Source organism: Lycium barbarum, chromosome 3, assembly GCF_019175385.1.
Source record: "Lycium barbarum isolate Lr01 chromosome 3, ASM1917538v2, whole genome shotgun sequence".
In the NCBI taxonomy this organism is placed as follows: Eukaryota; Viridiplantae; Streptophyta; class Magnoliopsida; order Solanales; family Solanaceae; genus Lycium; species Lycium barbarum.
The window spans coordinates 120636074-120655154 of record NC_083339.1 but is presented as its reverse complement, the minus strand read 5'-3'; the positions used below and the strand labels follow the sequence as shown (position 1 = coordinate 120655154).

Sequence of the window (19081 nt, the reverse complement as noted above, 5' to 3'; positions counted from 1 at the left end):
TTTGTAGTACTCCCTCCGTCCCAAATTATACGACATTTCTTTTTTTTTTAGTCGGTCCAAAAAGAATAACGCTTTTTTATATTTAATAACTATCCAACTTTAAATTTACTATTTTACCCTTAATGAAATGATTTCTAACTACACAATCTTTTATAATTTGTTTTAGATCATAAATTTGCATAGTCTATTTTTATTTTTAAAACGTCGGCCCAATTAAACACCCCCGTACAAAGATGAGGGTGTAATGACTAATGAAGATGAACCTACCGACCTTCCCCCCACCCCCCCTCCCCACCCAACCACCCCAAAACACCCCCTAACAACTCAAACCAAAAACGAGAAAGGAGTGTGACAAGGAATGAAGAGAGTCAGTACGACATCGTTGCTCACTTCATGTACATTGTTACAGAATACGCCATGTATAGATATTCCCCAAAGTAACTATCATTTCTTTGCCTTCTTTTCCCTCTTTGGTTATTGATACTTCTCTAGAAAATCCTCATTCACTTCTCTAAAACACACTCAAATCCCAAAATTCCTCAAAACATAAAATTTCTGAATTTCACTTCTTGTTTGTCTTATGGATTATCTCCCAAACCCCACAAGAGTCTCCTCTTTTCCAACAAAACTTCAATCTTGAAATCATAATCATCATCCATATCTTCTTCAAACATATAAAGAAACAATCTTTCCTTAAAGAATTTCACTTTTCTTGTTTCCCCTTATTGAAGTAAACCAATATGGCAGCTGCACTTAGATCAAAATCATCTAAACACACAGCCTCTATGGCTATTACCCATTTTAGATACTTTATTATCAATGATTTTCACACTGGTCTGCCCAATTTCCATTTATGTAACAGAGCCAAATGGGAAAGGGACAAATTGGTCTCAAATTCTGGTCATAATTCTACTTTATTTAAGCCTGTATCATTTCGTGGTGAATTTGTTGAAAGATGTAATGATAATTTCAAGAACTCAAATAAAAAGAAACTTAGTATGTCAAGTAACTATGGGGATCCACCTGAGATTTGGCAACCACCTGGTGAGGGAATTGTGGTTCGTCCAGGTGTAAAGTTTGTTCAGGTTGGTGAAGGGGAAGGTACCGGGTCGGGTTCTGGAGGTGGGTTTGGTTCCGGGTCAAAAGATGGGTCTTGGGGTGGATCCAATTTGGGTAATCAATTTCCTACCCCAAAGCAACTGTGTAAAGGGCTTGATAAGTTTGTAATTGGACAGGAGAGAGCTAAAAAGGTAATCTTTATGCTTGAATTATAGATAAAGATAGTTAAGTTGTGGTTTTTATGCTTGCTTTGTTGATTATAATATGAAAGAATTAATTTTGTGTCCATGGGTGCTTGAGATTTTAGCGAAAGAGACTATTTTTGAGCTGCTAGAGTGACTTTCTTTATCATTTTGTGGTTCAATTTGTGATTGCAGGTTCTGTCTGTAGCTGTATATAATCATTACAAGAGAATATATAATGACTCTTCACATAAGTGGTTAGTTTTTAACGCTGCATAATTTCCATGCTCTTTTTGCCAACCCCCTTCCGTGTTCTTTATGTTTTTTCCATGTGACATGCAAGATGAAGCTATTTGGGCCATTGGAACTCAGAGATGGAAATGCCTGATGTAGGCATTTGCTACTTTTCTAATGCTATTGTTTAAATGTGGTAACCTAGGTCTGCAGGAAATGAGAGTAGTGAAAAGGCAGATGGAGCAGAAAATGAGTCTGTGGAGCTTGAGAAGAGTAACATCCTTCTAATGGGGCCAACAGGTTCAGGTAATCTTTTTAATGGTCCATTGTGCTCCTTGAAGTCTAACATGTGGTTAAAAAACATTTTAGGTTATGCTTTTCACATGTTGGAACTTTAGATTCATCAGCTGAGAAACTGTTTCTCCCTTTCGCTTGCCTTCTTCTTTTTCGTAGTTATGAATTTTTTCCCTGAAGATGCCGAGAAGTGCTAGTTACTTGGTAATAGTGCTGATATGATGGGGTCAAGCTAATGCTCATTGTTTGCTTCATTATGCAAAGAGCTAAACATGTGCCACTGATAGCTAAATAATTTCAGATTTAATTATGTACATTAAGGCCGACGATGTGAGTCCACATGAATTTTGCTTCTGTTTTTTCCGGATAAGGTAGGGTAAAGTCCACATGAAATTTGCTTTAATGCTAATGATAAAGAAATTTGAATTCATCGTTCTTGTTTATTCGTTTTATCCTTTTAGCCCATCAACTTATCTTGAGTGCCTTCCTCTCTTCTTCCTTTTTTTGGGGGGGTGGAGGTGACTTTATAGAGTTAAATACTGCCAATTTGTCATTGTCATTGTTAAATGTACAGTACTTAATTGTTAAAAATATTACTTTTTCACTTGAGTATTTGGTGTCATATCAAGGACAGGAAAAACCTTACTTGCCAAGACCTTAGCTCGATTGGTGAATGTTCCATTTGTAATAGCAGATGCTACGACTCTAACTCAGGTATGCTCTTATCCTGTCACCTTGGTAGAGATAGGAAACAGTTCTTAACTTAATAATCTTTGCACAGAATCAATCTTTTCCAAGATCTTGTCCCCTTCTATGTAAATTATGTCAACACTGTCCTTAAATTCCAAATTTCTTATTTAAATATTTTAATACATAATTTCCCCCTCGTATATTTGTTACTCTTGCATATATATTGTATTAAATAGTTTGAACATTAGAGATCCCCTGGGGAACCGTCTGCAAATAGTCTGTTGGAGGTTGGGTTTAGGCTCTGTATGGTGAGAAATCTGAATCAGCTCTTTTGGAGCTAGAAGTGAGTTGGTTTTGCAGTTTTTTTTTCCAGTGTAAACGTAGAACGCGGGAGAAACGTCTCATCTATTGGAAGTTTTAAGCATTTTAAGCATTTTAAGCACTAATGTTGTCATTGAAGACCATATGGTAGATTGATGCATGTGAGGAATTCCTTTTTTTTTTTTTTTGAGAAGGTAACATATTTGTATATTTATATATATAGAGACTACACGAAACTGTGTAGTCCCCCTAATTACAGATTACAAAAGGGTAAGCATCTGATCCTGTGTCTATCTCACAAGGATTCTAATACATCAGAGATTGATTCATTTTCTTCTAAACCTATTCCTTTACACCAAAAGTAGAACAGCCCTAAACACTTCATTTTAATCTTCTGGAAATGGTTGGCTTTGTCTTCAAAACTTCTTTGGTTTCTCTCTTCCCAAATTGTCCACCAAATGCAAGCTGGAATAATCTTCCATCTCATTTCCTGAATTGCATTACTGCCTTCTCTGTTCCAGAATGCTAGCACATCAACTAACTTACTTGGCATGGTCCAGAGAATCCCCCTATAATTGAGGAAGATCCTCCATAGTTGTTCAGTCAGTTTACAGTGCAAGAACAGATGATTAATTGTCTCAGGTTCCTCACTACATAGAAAACAACTGGAACAACTAGAACATAGATGATGACCTCTCTTACAAAGATTGTCCAGTGTGGGTGCTTTTCCTCTAGCTAGTAGCCATGTAAAACAAGATACTTTATAGGGAACTTTGACTTTCCATATCATCTTCCAAGGCCAACACCCGATCTGATTGTTGAAAAGGTTGAATTCTTTGTAGGCTGATCTGACTGAGAACTTTCCTTGATTATTTCCTTGCCACTTGATGCTATCCTCGGAAGTTGTGATTCCTGTGAATAGCTCTAGAGTTTTGAGGAATTCTGTCAGCCTATCTATTTCCCAATCATTCAAGCATCTTCTAAAGAACAAATTCCATCCTTCGCTGCTCCATATCTCCCCAATTGTTGCATGTTGCTGCTGAGATAAAATATGCAGATCTGGAAAGAGTTGTTTCAGAGATCCTTGACCTAGCCATTTATCCTCCCAAAAGATATCTTCATGCCATTTCCAACTTTAAAGCTTACCTTGTTCATGATGATGTCGTACTATTCTTTGATCACCTCTTTCCATAATGATTCTTCATCACTAGCAAATCTCCATAACCATTTCACCATCAAACTTTGATTCTGGGATTTCAAATTTTTTATGCCCAATCCCCCTTCCTTTTTGCTGACTATGATAGATCTCCATTTAGCCAGGTGATACTTCTTTTTGTCACTGTTTCCTTCCCTGGAGAAATTCCTTCTCAAAACATCTATCCTGTTCAAAACATTCCCTGGGATTGGAAATAATGACATCATATATGTAGGTAGAGCATCAAGAACTGAATTGATCAAAATTAGTCTACCACCCATTGAAAGATATTGACTTTTTCAGCTCGTTAGTTTCTTTTCAATTTTATCCAGGACCCCATTCCATATTCCTATTCACTTGCTTTTGGTCCCCAAAGGAAAGTCATGGTGATGGTTCTCCTTTGAAGCTGAAATGTAAACGATGAGAAATGAAGTTGAAGAAGTGAACCTGTAAGAAGATGGAGAATAAAGAATAGCTTATCTCATGACGATTAGGCAAATTGTTCCATTACACCCAAATTTCACAGTTCAACTTTCTGGAACTATTTAACTTCATGAGTCTACCTTTCAGAGTGTTATTACTAGCCTGAAGACAAAAATAAATAGGTTGTTCCTCATCTATCATTCCAACACTATTGACTCCTAAGGATGTGAATAGATCAGATGACACTTCATACCCTAACTTTAGGCCATCATGAAATGAGATGCCACTGTTAATTTAAGTCTATAATAACTAGAATTTCCTGGTGGCTAGGTTAATTTGGTCTGAACATGTTTACTATTCCTTGCTTACCCTGTTTCCAGAGCTTAATCATTGAAGTCTTTCATAGAAGTAGAGTAGTAAAAATCACGTGAAATTACCATTAAAAATAGCTGTCACCGAGATAAAAGTCCTTAAGCTGTGGGTTTCCATTTAATGATAATACTTGTTTTGAGAAATCCGTTCAATGAGAATACTTTTGTCTGCAGGCCGGATATGTTGGGGAAGATGTGGAATCTATCCTATATAAGCTCCTCACTGTAAGTACTAAACCTGTTGAGTCTCTAATCTTAATATATCGTTCTAATCCTATTTTCGTTTTCCTAACTGACTTTAGGGGGGGGGGGGGGGGGGGGGGGTTCCAGACTACCTTTTGGGATGTAATATAGATTACTTTTTGTCTGATGATTTTGCAGAATGTGACAGAAGAAGTCTCTGCATATAAGAAAATGTTCTAATTTATTCTATTTTACTGGCGTATTTTTTTGAACTTTGTGTAACAAAAGACATAGTACAAGAAATAGATGTAGGATCTTTTGTCCCTCAGCAATTAGGTGGCCAGAAGTCTATAGCACCAACTGCAACCTTTTTCTTTTCCGTTTCTATCATTTTTTTCTGTTTGTACGCGTCTAATTATCTGCATATCATACAATATTGTCACATTTTCTCCAGAAATCACTGCAATATCTAACCAAGCGAACTTACAAATGGAGGAAAGAAAAGTGGTTACTACCTGTGAAATGCTCTTGCTTCTTAATTGGAACTCAAGACTGTTGTGCATCCTTTCCAGTGATTTCTAGCCTTGATATGAGTTATCAATTAATTACTGTGGTCTGATTTTATTTCAGGTTGCTGACTATAATGTAGCAGCTGCTCAGCAAGGCATAGTGTATATTGATGAAGTTGACAAGATCACGAAAAAGGTTAATGTTGACTTATGAGTGTTTTTTGTCTTTTCAGATTAAACTTCAGTGGCGACTTCTCATGTGTCGGTTTAGCTGATTCCTCTTATGCTGATATTTCCAGGCTGAAAGCCTCAACATTAGTAGAGATGTCTCGGGAGAGGGCGTCCAGCAGGCATTGTTGAAGATGCTTGAAGGAACAGTAAGTGTATAGCTTAGTTTTTGCTTGTTAATGATGAATTGATCCCCGCAATCTGTTACCAAATGTGGATATTATTTAAGGTTGCAAATGTAGAAGCAACTTTGACTGCTAACTGCCAATTAACATTACTAGAAAAATAGCTTTTGTATATGACAATAACCAGGCTGTTATGGAAGGATTACTTGAGAGTTGGAACCTTGGAGTTGGTTGCTTTATCTTGCTGAACTATGTAGCTGCTATCTTTTCGATCCCACTGACTGTCTGAATGTGGCTCATCAACTATGAAATAACTTTTATCTTGCTGGCGGCCTCGATACTTGTTTCTTGTCCTTTTTTGTTTTCTGCAACAGTCTGCATGTGCTAATTGTGAGTCATTTTGCCCTTTCTGCTAGTTTTACTCCAGAACTGGTGGTTTCCTCTTGTAACATTCATTCCTCTTTCTTCTCTATTCTGAAGATAATTATTAGAATTACTTGAATCTTGTGTGTGTCCAAAGCATTTGGAAAAGGAAGGAATGGTTTGGTTTCTTTTTCTTCTTTCCTTCCCATTTTCACATTTCATATATTATCTCCGGATGTGTGCAACAGTTGTTGTGATCAAAGAATGGCCTGACTATTTTATTGAGTAGACTTGCTATAACGGATCATGGTTTGCTGTATAGTTCAGTTGTAATGATCGAAAAAATGAATGGTTACATCATTTGTTTGTTACTATAATTAGCTTTCTTTAATAAGCTTTCTGTTGCAGATTGTCAATGTGCCAGAGAAGGGAGCTCGGAAGCACCCTAGAGGGGATAATATTCAGGTAGTTTATAAAAGCATTTCATTTTGGGATTAAGATATTTATTCCACAATCAAGAAGAATTTGGAGTGTGCCAATCAAAAAAAGAAGAATTTGGAGTATGCTGGAAGCAAAAATGTTTATTTCTTGGCTCTGTAGTCTTAACAGTCTTCAAATGGATAGGGATTTGTACCAAACTAAGATATTTTGATGTGCTTATGAGCTCGGCTTTAGGATGAAGTGCTTTACCTTTGTATTATTACGGATTTCATAACTGAGGTATAGTAACTGTTTTATTTAGCCTTCTGTTAGCGGGTGAATGATAATTGTTCTGGAATAACAAGCTAAGAGATGTTTGATTAATTCTTTTATCCAAGTTTATCTATTTACTTATTTGTTAACTCTGCGCTTTTCATATCGTTGGATGACCCTTTTTTGTTTGGTAGGCTAGGTTTTACTGTTTCTCATAGCCTAATTGTTTATGTCATTACAGATTGATACCAAAGATATTCTCTTCATATGCGGTGGTGCCTTCATTGACTTGGAGAAAACAATCTCAGAAAGGTCTTACAACTTTCGCAGCATAGTTATTATCTCTTTCCTTTAGTCTGATATTCACCTTATTCCTGATATACTTCTTGATGTTTTCAGGCGCCAAGATTCTTCTATAGGGTTTGGTGCACCAGTTCGCACAAACATGAGGACTGGTGGTGTTACAAGTGCTGTGGTGACATCATCATTATTGGAGACAGTAAGTTCTTCTGAACCCTGGCAGCTTGGCTGATCTTCCAGACTGCATATACTAAGAGTATTTTTAGCTTGATTGTGGATGTATTTTGCATGATAGTATGTAGCTCCATATTATCTGCATTGAGAAACTAATGTCTATGAATTGCTGTGTTTATTGGTCAATGAAATTAGTTACATGTGCATCAGATGAAGTCAAATGTATGCGACAAGTTGAATTGAGATAGTAATTTACCGATGTGCCGTGATGTGAAACTGTGTTATTACTATTAGTTATCATTATTCTTCTGCACATCCAACACCTTTTTCTGGAATTTGCGTTTTCCCTGCATTTGTAGTTTGAGCAGATGCAGAGTTGTATGTGCTTGTATTTATTTACTTCCTCTGGCCCAAAGTGATTGACCTTTTTTTAGGTCATGTCAGTTAAATAAAGTGATATTTGACTGAGATCTTTAAATGTACTATTTTGTCACTTTAATATGGAAAAATTTCTGACCCCATATAGTACGTCATGTATTTTCTAAATAAGTTTTATTTTTTGAAATATGGATAGTTCTATGACCAATTTTGCTCTTTATCTACTTTTTTTTTTCTTTTTCGGTATGGTTTTGAAGTATTTACTAATCATAGTACGTAATTCTCCTGTTATGCAGGTTGAAAGCAGTGACCTAATATCTTATGGTCTGATACCTGAGTTTGTCGGGCGATTCCCCATCCTTGTTAGTCTGTCAGCTTTAACTGAGGATCAACTTGTGCAGGTAATGACTAATGTTTCCCGTAACTTGGTTCTTTAGCACTATTTGCCTTGTGCACATTATTATGATTTGTATGGAAAGCTGGGTCTTCTTTCGCATGAATAAGGTGGAAATTGTTGTACATTAGTTATGCCATTGGGTTTAGTCTTTCAGACTTCCATCCAGAGACTATATGCCAAATTTAGATAGATTTTTCTCTTCTCACTGTTTCGGTTGTTTGCAGGTTCTAACTGAGCCAAAAAATGCGTTAGGGAAGCAGTACAAAAAGATGTTCCAAATGAACGGGGTGAGTGTCTGCCTCTCTTAGGATCTTTTTCGGCTATGCAGAAAGACGCATCCTTTTATCCTTTTTAGACTCTCTCTGACTTGGGCATGGAGCAGGTTGAAGCTTTTCTAGGTTCCCTTTGATTTTATCAGAATGTTACTTCTCTCATACTTGGAGACTTCTTTGTCAGGTAAAGCTGCATTTCGCTGAAGATGCATTAAGATTGATAGCTAGGAAAGCAATATCTAAAAATACTGGTGCTCGTGGATTGCGATCCATATTGGAGAACATTTTGATGGATGCTATGTATGAGGTATGTAGTAAGCTTCCCCCCCCCCCCCCCCCCCCCCCCCTTCTTTTTCTCTGTGGACCTACAGCGTCTAGTGAGAACTGTTCAGAATATATGTTCTGTAGTTGTTATGCTGACCTGGAAATGAATTAGTTCATTATGTAAACTACACAGCTTTACATGATCGTATTCAAATATGGATCGTTTTACTGTACTCTTTCACCGGGGATGATCTGCTGAACGTAATGTTTAAAAGAAAATTTATCAGGCTGTGATGTTTATCCCAAATTCTGAATGTCTCTGTTATTGTGCTTAGAACATGCAGGTTGGACTCTGTGCACAATATTATAAAGTATGTACTGAGTTGATGGCAAATACTTGTTGGTTTTCACTAGGTATACTATGAAAGTTTTATGTGGTGGTGTTTGTCGGGACACGGAATTTAAGAATAAAAGGAAGATTCTAAAACTTGTGGTCTAAATAAGTCATAGATATTTGTGTGGCTATAAATATTCTCATTAGGGATAAAATGAGAAGTTTAAAGTTAAATTGTTATTAACTATAGAAATGTCTCATTCTTTTTGGGACTGACTAAAAAGGAAATTGTGTCACATAAATTAGGACACAGGGAGTAACTAATAAACAAAAAACAATTAATTAAAATCTGGAGGACCATTAAACAAAATATAAAATAAATAGCCTTGGGAGATGCATTCTAAATAAGCTGTAGCCTGAGTCCCTAAAAACCAATTTGTCCCTTACTTTATTTCTTTTTGTCATTCCTTCTGCTAGTATGTTTCTGATTTGTATGTCTTGCAGATACCTGATGTCAGAACAGGCGATCATGTAATAGATGCCGTTGTAGTTGATGAGGAGTCTGTAGGAACTGAGGCGCGAGGTTGTGGTGGTAAAATTCTTTATGGCAAGGGTGCATTTGACCGCTACTTTTCACAGAATAGATCAAAGGATTCTGAGGTGAAGTTTAACCTGGCATGATCTAATATTTGATGATTTATTGCAAACACAGTGTAGAATTATTAGATTAACGGTCGTTTTTCATGTTGCATTACTACAGACAAACATGGAGGGGTCTGATGGAGACCAGGAGGCGGAACAAGAGCTTCCTTCCATTGTTGCTTTGTAAATGATTGTGTGAGGTGTATTTCTGGTCTCACTTGTGTACAGTAATCTAGATTCTTATAAACATTGTTATTTAATAAGCTCTAATGTGGTTTCATACTGCATTTTTTTTTTAACTGTTATCTTGCTATTTATTCTTAGATCTACTCGAGCTATAATTCTGAAGTTATTGATTAAAAATAATAATAGTTCTGTAGTTAGAACCACCCGTCTCAACTTTCCTCTTGGCTCTCATGTTCTAGTCATCCTTTAGAAAGGGTTAGGACAGAGGAAGTCTTCTCATTCTTTTCTGTTGTTCCTTATATATCATAGCGTTTGGAACATTGTTTCTCTAAATGGCCCTCTTTAGGTATTTTGGGTAGAAATAGTCTCACTGGCCACTTTTTGGTCCCAACTTTGAAAAATAACCAGTGTTATGGAGTTTCAAATTTCACAAGTGAAACTCCCAGGTTATTATCCTGGCATTCTGAAACTCCAGGACGGTGGCTATTTTTCAATTACAAGGGGCTGAAAAGTGGCTATTTGTGATTTTTTTTCGTGTTTGCTTGGCTGTGTATCTGGTCCTTTATGTAATAGACACCCTAGTGCTCTATGGGCACCAAGATATGGTCTAGCAGTAAATAAAGCGGGTGAATCAAGTGACACCAAAGTTTAAATCCCTATACAGTAAAAAAGAAAAATGTCAGGTTACTTTTCATCTATCGAAGTCTTGATAAGCAGAGAAGGTTAGTAGGTATTTAGTGAAATATCCGAGAGCAGTGAGATACCATCCTTATAGAAAAGAATAATGACAATTTGGTGGGGACCTTTATTTGGACAGAGTGATGAGGTGTATAAAATGGTAAGTTTGGTGCATTCTGGCATTTGTTTGAACCATTAGATTTCTTTTTTGTTAAAGTATGGGAAGTCGGCACGCAAAGGTGAGAGAGGCCTAGTCCAGAAGGCAAAAGGTGCAAGCAATTGCATCATTTGAGTGACTATTATTGAACCACCTCGTGCACTAATTATTGTTTCTTTTCATGTTCTTTTTTTGCCAGTAACTTAAGACGTTTCTTCTTCCAAATACCTTCCATCACCCAAAATGACCCTTTTTAGATAAAACTTCGTAGAATATCCAGAAAACAAAAAGTTAGCTTGCGATACATAACCCGAATAAATTGTTTCGTTATTGATTATGTAATTACTATTCAATTTTACAAGTGCAACGCTTGATGTGTAGGTTAGGTGTCACTCTCCGGGTTTGAACTTTGTGACAGATAAAACTATGATATTTAAATGGGGAAGGATAGAGGAGCAAGTCTATTATTCACTAAGTTTTGAATCATGAATCAAGAGGAAATTGTTAGGGATGAGGTTAGACATAACAGAAGAATCTAGTATTCTGTGAAAAACGTTTGGTACTAAGACCATAGAGCAATCATCAATGTTTTAAAAGGCGGGGCATAAGTCCCATGGATATTTAATTTTTAGTATTTCATAAAACAATATAATTACAATAAATGTTTTTAAGAAAACTGTAAATAAATGAATTCTCTCTCTCCCTCTCTTGATCCTCACAAAAAACTAATCAAAACAATCCATTATACGTCACTTACAACTTGTAATTATATATAACATAATTTTACAAGTATAAGCAATACAATGAAATAAAAGCTATTATGAGATGCAAATCAATTCTAATATTTTAACTTTCAAACAACGAGAAAATCACAATTACTTAAAACAATATTACTATCATATTATTCATTTTATCTCCTTATAAGCAAATAATTAATAAATTTTATCAGTATTATAATTAAAACGTAACTCCTCCATGAATAAAAATAAAATTACTTTCAAATAATGAAATAATAAAATATGAAAATTTTGATACATAGGACAAAAGATCAATGACAAGTGAAAATGTACAATTCGGCTATGTATTTTTAAAAGAAACTAGTTTAGTGTACGCGCTTTGCGCGTGATCAAAGCGCTACGTTATTAGACAAAAACATGAAAAAGAAATTAGACTTAGCTAAGAACTTCGTCGATAATCCGTCACTAAATTACTTGTAGCTAACAATTTTTCTACAATTCATTACTAATTTGTCGGTATATAGGATTAGCATTAAATTATACTGTTTAACTCTCCGTCGCTTCATATTTATATTTAAAAATGACAATTCATTTAGAATATATTTTATTATGCGTTCTTTTCGCATGACCAAAGTGTGTACATCATTTGACAACAAACACTACAGAACAAATTAAATTCAGCTACGACCTTTGTCGTTAACCTGTCGGTAAATTGCTCGCAGCTAATTTCTTTTTTGATTTTTTGTTGTTAATCCGTCGTTAAATAGGATTATAAGACGAATTTTACTGTTTAACTTTCAGTTGATATTTATAACTTAACATATAATGAGAGTTTCATTTGTTAGAATTAAGTGTAACAACAAAAAAATGACAATTCATTTAGAATATTTCATTTTCTACTATTTTATCCTTGTACTTTATATTTACATTTTACCAATTTGATATTTAACACTTTACTATAATGGGATTTGCTTTATTTCTAATATCATTCACCACTATTTTTTTTTATTTAACAAATTTATATACTTAAGAGTTTTGTCAATTTAAAAAATAAATTTACTAATGTGAGAAATTTGAAAGAGAATAAAATAGAATTCTTTTGCTAAATAGTTAATTCAAAATTTTAATTATTTGTTCTCAACATCAAGGAAATAATTTTTTTTTATATCCTCTCTTATAACTAACATTACCTTAATATTTTACAACACATAACTTAATATATATAGAGTTCTCATTTGTTGGAATAAAAGCAATAATAAAAAACTAATTATTAAAATATCATTATTTAGACCTAGCCCGCGCTAGTGCACAATATATACTGACTGAAATAGTTTGACATGCAGTAATTAAAAAGATCAAACTGTGAATAACATAAAATAATTATATTTTCAAAATAAATTATCAGAAAATATTCCTGAAACAAATATATAAAAGAATTTCAATTTGTGTTGAATTCTTCCTAGCAGAATGTGGATGGATTTAAGGAGAGAACGTAGGAGTAGACAATTTAATTGGAGTTTTCCTTTTAGTCTTTTCTTTAATATTTTATAATTTTGTGCATTCGTTACTTAAGGAAGTTTTAATTAGCTTAATGGAAGGAATTGACCCTCAATTTATTTATTTTCTATCCAAAATTACATCTATATATTACGATTACAAAGGAAACATTTGTAAAAGACAACTTTGATTAATATTTCAGATTTGTTTAATTCCTCGCTCATTTTGACATACGTGCATGATTTTCGACCAAGAGAAGGTTAAATCTATAAAGATCAACACAAGGGCTAAAATTTAATAATATAAAATCACTGCTACAATCATAGATCGTTGTCAAAACACAACAAACATATACTTACACAATATATTCAAGATTATATTTGTAAAATAAGGATCTGTGGTGGCCGGTGCATGACTCCTATGTATTGGAACCTTCCCAGTGCTTCGTGTGTTTCCCTATATGCTCATGCCGACACTTAGAAGGGCCAAACCTGGCTAACAGATCGGTGATACAACATGTATCTAAAGATATTACAAGCAATTTACCTCGTCTAACATCGAAAAAAGCTGTCATCTTGTTCTCAAGATCGTGTCGAACTCGTAACTATTTGGCTCCGTCCTTGATCTAACATGCAACTTTTCATACAATAGTCGTGAATAATATATGCATATGATTTATGCAAAGAAAATCAAAGTTTTCTTAAACACAGAAACTTTATTTTGAAAAAATAAAATCAATCCTACTACGACAACATTCTATATTAGAAGAAATATATAAACGCAAAATAGAGTGGATTATAAGTTTCATAAAAACATTCGTAAAAGATATCTAAATTATAATAACGACGCAGGCCATACTTATACAAAAAAGGACTAAAATTAGACAACAAAGTTAGGACCCTGTAAAGATACAAATAAACAAACATATGTGCCTAGCAGTCTTGATTCTTTATACTTTTACCGAGACTTTTCTTCAAACATGTGACTTCTGTAATCTTATATATGTATATAATTAATAGAATATTTCTAACTTAGATCACGTAGAGGATAGGACAAATACTCTTGGAGGTGTTATGTTCCAAATTAATTTTGAGTTCAACTGAATAAGTACACATGAATATACAGAGCATGAACTGAAGGTGTTCCGCTAATAAGAAGAGAAATTGTAAGTTACCGACGTACTCACATATCTCAGTGCCAACTGTTATATGCTATTTAGATTTTTCCAACATAAAAAATCATATAATTAATTACTGAAAAGAGAGAGAGAATCATCACATAAACTTATGATAATTTTCACATGTGGTAGAATTAAGGGAAAAAAAGATTACCTAACACCAAGAATACAAAACTTTGATTGCTTATAAATTTAGGAGAAAAAGACTAACAACAGTCACAATATTTATTATTTTACTATGGTACTCTCTTTTAACATAACGTCAAAGCAATGCTTCATTATTTGAGAAAAGACAATGTTGCACTATCTCTACAGGCAACAATAACTTGTAACGCCAAAAGAATTGATTGAAAAACTGTATAAGAATTTCTCAAAAAGATAAAATATTGAACAGTACCTTGAAATAAATGTCCAATGAAACTAAAATTACCTTGAATTAAAAGATAGCACACCAAGGTAAATTATTTTGAGGAACCTGCATTGGGTAAGAAAAAAATCCAGATGCATAATCAAAACTCGATCAAATTAATTAATATAACATGACCTATATTCAAATAAATTTGTACAATTTTCACATATCAAATAGGTAGACGAAAAGTAAAAACAAAAAAAAAAGTGATTATCCCATCAATTCAGTGTATCAATGAGGTCAAAGGCTAGTTCATTGCTTGGCCACAAGAATTTGTTCTGTCATATTGAATTTTCATTGTCATCCTCATTGATCTTCAAAATCCCTGTACAAACAACGCAGAAAGAAGATAAAATATTATCAGTATATTTTTTTGACATAAAAAATAAAAAGTTGTGTAAATTAAACATCAAGAAAACCATATCTATCTAAGACAGAAAATTCAATCTATACGTTCTCTTGTTTTTATATAGAATATAGAAGAGTTCTATTAGGAACAAAGAATTGTAAACCTGACGTAGTATATTGATTACTGAAACCTTTAACCTGTTTCTTTTCCTATGCCTACGGCAATTTTGGTAAGTCCTAAACTTAAATGAATTCAATACCTAAATAAAGAAAAGACAAACGTAAGTAATACTAATGAAAAAAGACTCCAAAAATAACGGTGTATATTTTACTTTTCCAAAAATAAAATAGGTGAACTATTATAAAGATAATTAATTTGAGGAAAACAGAAAGTTACAATGCTAGACTAGATACTACTCTATCTAACTTATAAGCCATGCATCGACTGTCCGCAACCATAAAGACTCTATATGTAGGTCAAATGTTGGGCTTCCATAAACACCAATAAAGTCGAAATTGATACTACGATTTTTTATTAGAGAAAAGTTTTCCCTTATATAATAATGATATGATCTCACTTGTTGCCGTGTAAAGCCACCATGAAAAGTCTCACGTTGAATGTATTTTGTATCCCAAAATAATACCATATTTCATGTGAAATGTAATCATACCCCCTTGCGGTATGTATAATACGTATAAAATCTATTGGACACTCTTGAATTATTACCAGTTGAGACTTGCACTGCATGACAGATCATCCTCCCTATCCTCCTCCCCATCTCACTCCGCATGCTCCTCCTCACCATCCTTTGATTGCCCGAAATCCTCATACTTATTCATGTATAAAGAAGGATTTCCCTGAAATGTTATATCTTTTTCTGTTAGAATATTGAGAGACTGATTTGGAAATTTTCTTGTAAAATTGATGATCCAATATGTACAGTGTATATGGGATTTTATACAATTGTCCTAGGGACTAAATGCTAAATATTCTGTACTATGTAACTAACTCATTATGGATTATGTACAGCTCATAGAAAATCAAAAGTGTCACTTACTCTATGTGACTATGTATACAATAACTATCCTATACCTCTTTAATATTTTGGGCTGCTGTGTGTGCAAGAGTTGGGCCTTCTTCCTTGTTGTTTTGCCCATTCGTTCAGCCCAGTAAGATGAGGAATATGATGGCCCAAAGTAATAGATCTAACAGATGTCAACCTTGTAAAACTCAGACCAAACATTTCACTATGTTTCACTTCATCAACTCACCTTCTTCTTTAACTCATCTTCTCGATTTCTTCTTGAACCATCATCGGAATTCTCACCGGAAATATCATTTCCAACATCCCCCCTCAAGTTGGAGGGGTGAGGAGAAACCCCCAACTTGGATAGCATTTCACGGTGAGAAACCCCAGATAGGGGCTTGGTGAAAATGTCGGCAATCTAAAATTTGGAGGGAACATAGGAGAGTGAGATCAACCCTGATAAGAACTGTTGGCGGACAAAATGGCAGTCGATCTCGACATGCTTAGTATGTTCATGAAAAATGGGGTTCCGAGCAATATGAATAGCCGCCTGGCTATCGGAGTGTATGGGTACCGGGAAAGATGGTGTGAGAGAAAAATCTTCAAGAAGTCGAAGCAACCAAGTAATTTCAGCTGTCACCGGTCACATTGATTTATACTCTGCTTCGGCAGAGGAGAGAGAGATTGATGCCTGTTTCTTGGATTTTCCATGAAATGGGTGCTCCTCCAAGGGTAATATAGAAACCAGACACGGATTTGCGAGAAAGAGGGAAAGAACCCCAATCTGCATCGCAATAGGCACTCAATGTGAACGAGGGTGCTGATGAGAGATAAATCCCTTGTGTGGGGTTCAGAGAAAGGCATTTGAGCACTCGGAGTGCAGCAGAGAAGTGTTCAGTGGTAGGGTTTTGCATGTATTGATTGAGTTTGAGCACAGCAAAGGATAAATCAGGTCTGGTATTGGTTAGATAGTTCAATTTACCTACCAAATGTCTGTAGATTGTAGGATCGTTGAGCAAGATTTGCTTTTTATTGTCAAATTTGTGTGCAGGGTCAATTGGAGAAGAAACTTTGGAAGATGAGAGCAATCGAACTCAAGTAGGATATCTGAGGTAAATTTTTGCTAATTAATGATAAATCCATGTGGCTCTCAGAAAACCTCCATCCCCAAGAAATAATGAATATCCCCTAAGTTTTTTACTTTAAATTCTGTGTTCAAAAATAGCTGAATCTGAGTAATTTCCTCTTGGTGATTGCCTGTCAGTAGTATATCATCGACATAGACTGCAATTATAGCGATAAGATCACCTGTCTTCTTAAAAAATAGAGAGTAGTCGTTGAAAGAAGTTGAATACCCTTTAAAATTTAGGGCTCCTGCAAGTTTGGCATACCACTGCCTGGAGGCTTGCTTGAGTCCATAGAGTGATTTCTTGAGTAGGCAAGCATGATTAGGACTAGGAGGAAAAATACCTGCAGGAAATTTCATGAAAAATTCCTCCTGCAGGTCTCCATGCAAAAATGCATTGTTGACATCCAATTGAGAAACACCCTATCCTTTCTTTATTGCTACAGCCAACAAACATCTCATTGTGGTCATCTTTACCACTGGGGAGAATGTTTCATTGTAGTCTATCCCCTCTCTTTGAATATCCCCCCTCACAACTAGTCGAGCTTTGAGTCTTTCAATGGAACGATCAGAATTATGCTTTATCTTGTACACCCATTTGCAAGGTAAAGCTTTCCTTCCCTTAGGAAGTTCCACCACCTCCCAAGTTTGGTTAGATTCTAGGGCAGAAATTTCAGCTTTCATAGCTTCCTTCCATCCTGGGTGCATAGATGCTTCTGAGAAACTCTTTGGTTCAGTTAAAAAGGAAATGGCATGTAAGACATTTTGGTTGGTAGTAGACAGTGCATGGAAAGAGTGGATAGAAGGATCAGAGGGTTGTGAGAGGAAAGGATGAGTGATGTCTGTGAGATATATACTATTGCAGATGTAATCCTTTAAATAGGTAGGTTGGTGAGAAAGTCTATCACTCCTTCTGGTAGGAACAGAAATGGGATTATGTGGGAAAGTATGAGAAGTAGGTGATGGTGGTGGTAGACTAGGTGTGACTTGTGGTTCAGTGGGTGGTGTTTGTGGGTGGTGTGAAGAGAAAGAATTATTAGCGGTTGTGTCTGATAGGGTAGGATTAGACTGTGGTAGATGGAGAAATGAATGAGGGTCTGGATCAATGGATATATCAGGTTCTGGGAAGTGAGTGTGAGAGGTGGATGTTGTAGCTTCATCTGTCATGAAAGGGAATATTTCTTCATGGAAATGCACATCTCTGGAAACTAGAATTTGTTTTGTCTCTAGATCTAGAACTTTGTAACCTTTCTGGTTAGTAGGATAACCCAAGAAAACACATTTTCTTGCCCTTTCATCAAACTTTCCCCTTCCTTGGGACAAGGTAGATACATAACAGAGGCATCCAAATGATTTCAGGAAAGTATAACATGGCTTTCTCCCAAATAGGACCTGATAAGGACTCTTCCCTTTGAGAACTTTAGAAGGCATTCTATTGATCAAATATGTAGCAGTCAAAATACATTCACCCCAATAGGATATGGGTACTTTAGATTGAAAAAATAATCCTCTAGCAAGTTCCAAGAGATGTCTATGTTTTCTCTCCACCACCCCATTTTGTTGTGGGGTGGCAGTGCAGCTTCTTTGGGCCTTCTTCCTTGTTGTTTTGCCCATTCGTTCAGCCCAGTAAGATGAGGACTATGATGGCTCAAAGTAATAGATCTAACAGATGTCAACCTTGTAAAACTCAGACCAAACATTTCACTATGTTTCACTTTATCAACTCACCTTCTTCTTTAACTCATCTACTCGATTTCTTCTTGAACCATCATCGGAATTCTCACCGGAAATATCATATTCAACATTTTCTTCATAATCCGGCCAACTTGAAAATGAACTCATTGTATTTTATATATTTTTTGTAAAAATAAACTCACACTATATTAGTGTATTATATCTGTCACGACCCAACCCCGTAGGCCGTGACTAGTGCCCGATCTGGGCACCCGAACCCATCTATCAAATATTATCTCAAATTCTATCAACTCATTCTAGTATATGGCGGAAGCCGACAAGGCTTTATTTCAAATTTAGGTAATTTCCAGAAAAATTTCGACAGAGTTTCCTTTGTTTTACGGACTATCCAATATACCCTGCACGCAGAAAA

At 35.3% G+C, this 19081-nt stretch overlaps 1 protein-coding gene across 1 annotated transcript; it reads left to right on the top strand.

Moving 5' to 3' along the window:
• Positions 1-355: 355 nt before the first annotated feature.
• Positions 356-9930, top strand: LOC132632086 (CLP protease regulatory subunit CLPX1, mitochondrial). Its single transcript, XM_060347897.1, has 15 exons — positions 356-1250; positions 1437-1498; positions 1681-1781; positions 2404-2483; positions 4944-4994; positions 5583-5657; positions 5761-5838; positions 6586-6642; positions 7112-7182; positions 7270-7369; positions 8019-8123; positions 8344-8406; positions 8576-8698; positions 9494-9649; positions 9750-9930. Exons 1-15 carry the CDS (start codon positions 741-743, stop codon positions 9816-9818), a joined length of 1701 nt encoding a protein of 566 aa, XP_060203880.1. The 5' UTR covers positions 356-740; the 3' UTR covers positions 9819-9930.
• Positions 9931-19081: the final 9151 nt, after the last annotated feature.

Coding starts and splice junctions, on each gene's coding strand:
- LOC132632086 (XM_060347897.1), top strand. CDS start 741: ATGGCAGCTGCACTTAGATCAAAATCATCTAAACACACAGCCTCTATG. Junction 1,782..2,403: donor AATGGGGCCAACAGGTTCAG/GTAATCTTTTTA, acceptor TATCAAGGACAG/GAAAAACCTTACTTGCCAAG. Junction 8,699..9,493: donor TGATGGATGCTATGTATGAG/GTATGTAGTAAG, acceptor TATGTCTTGCAG/ATACCTGATGTCAGAACAGG.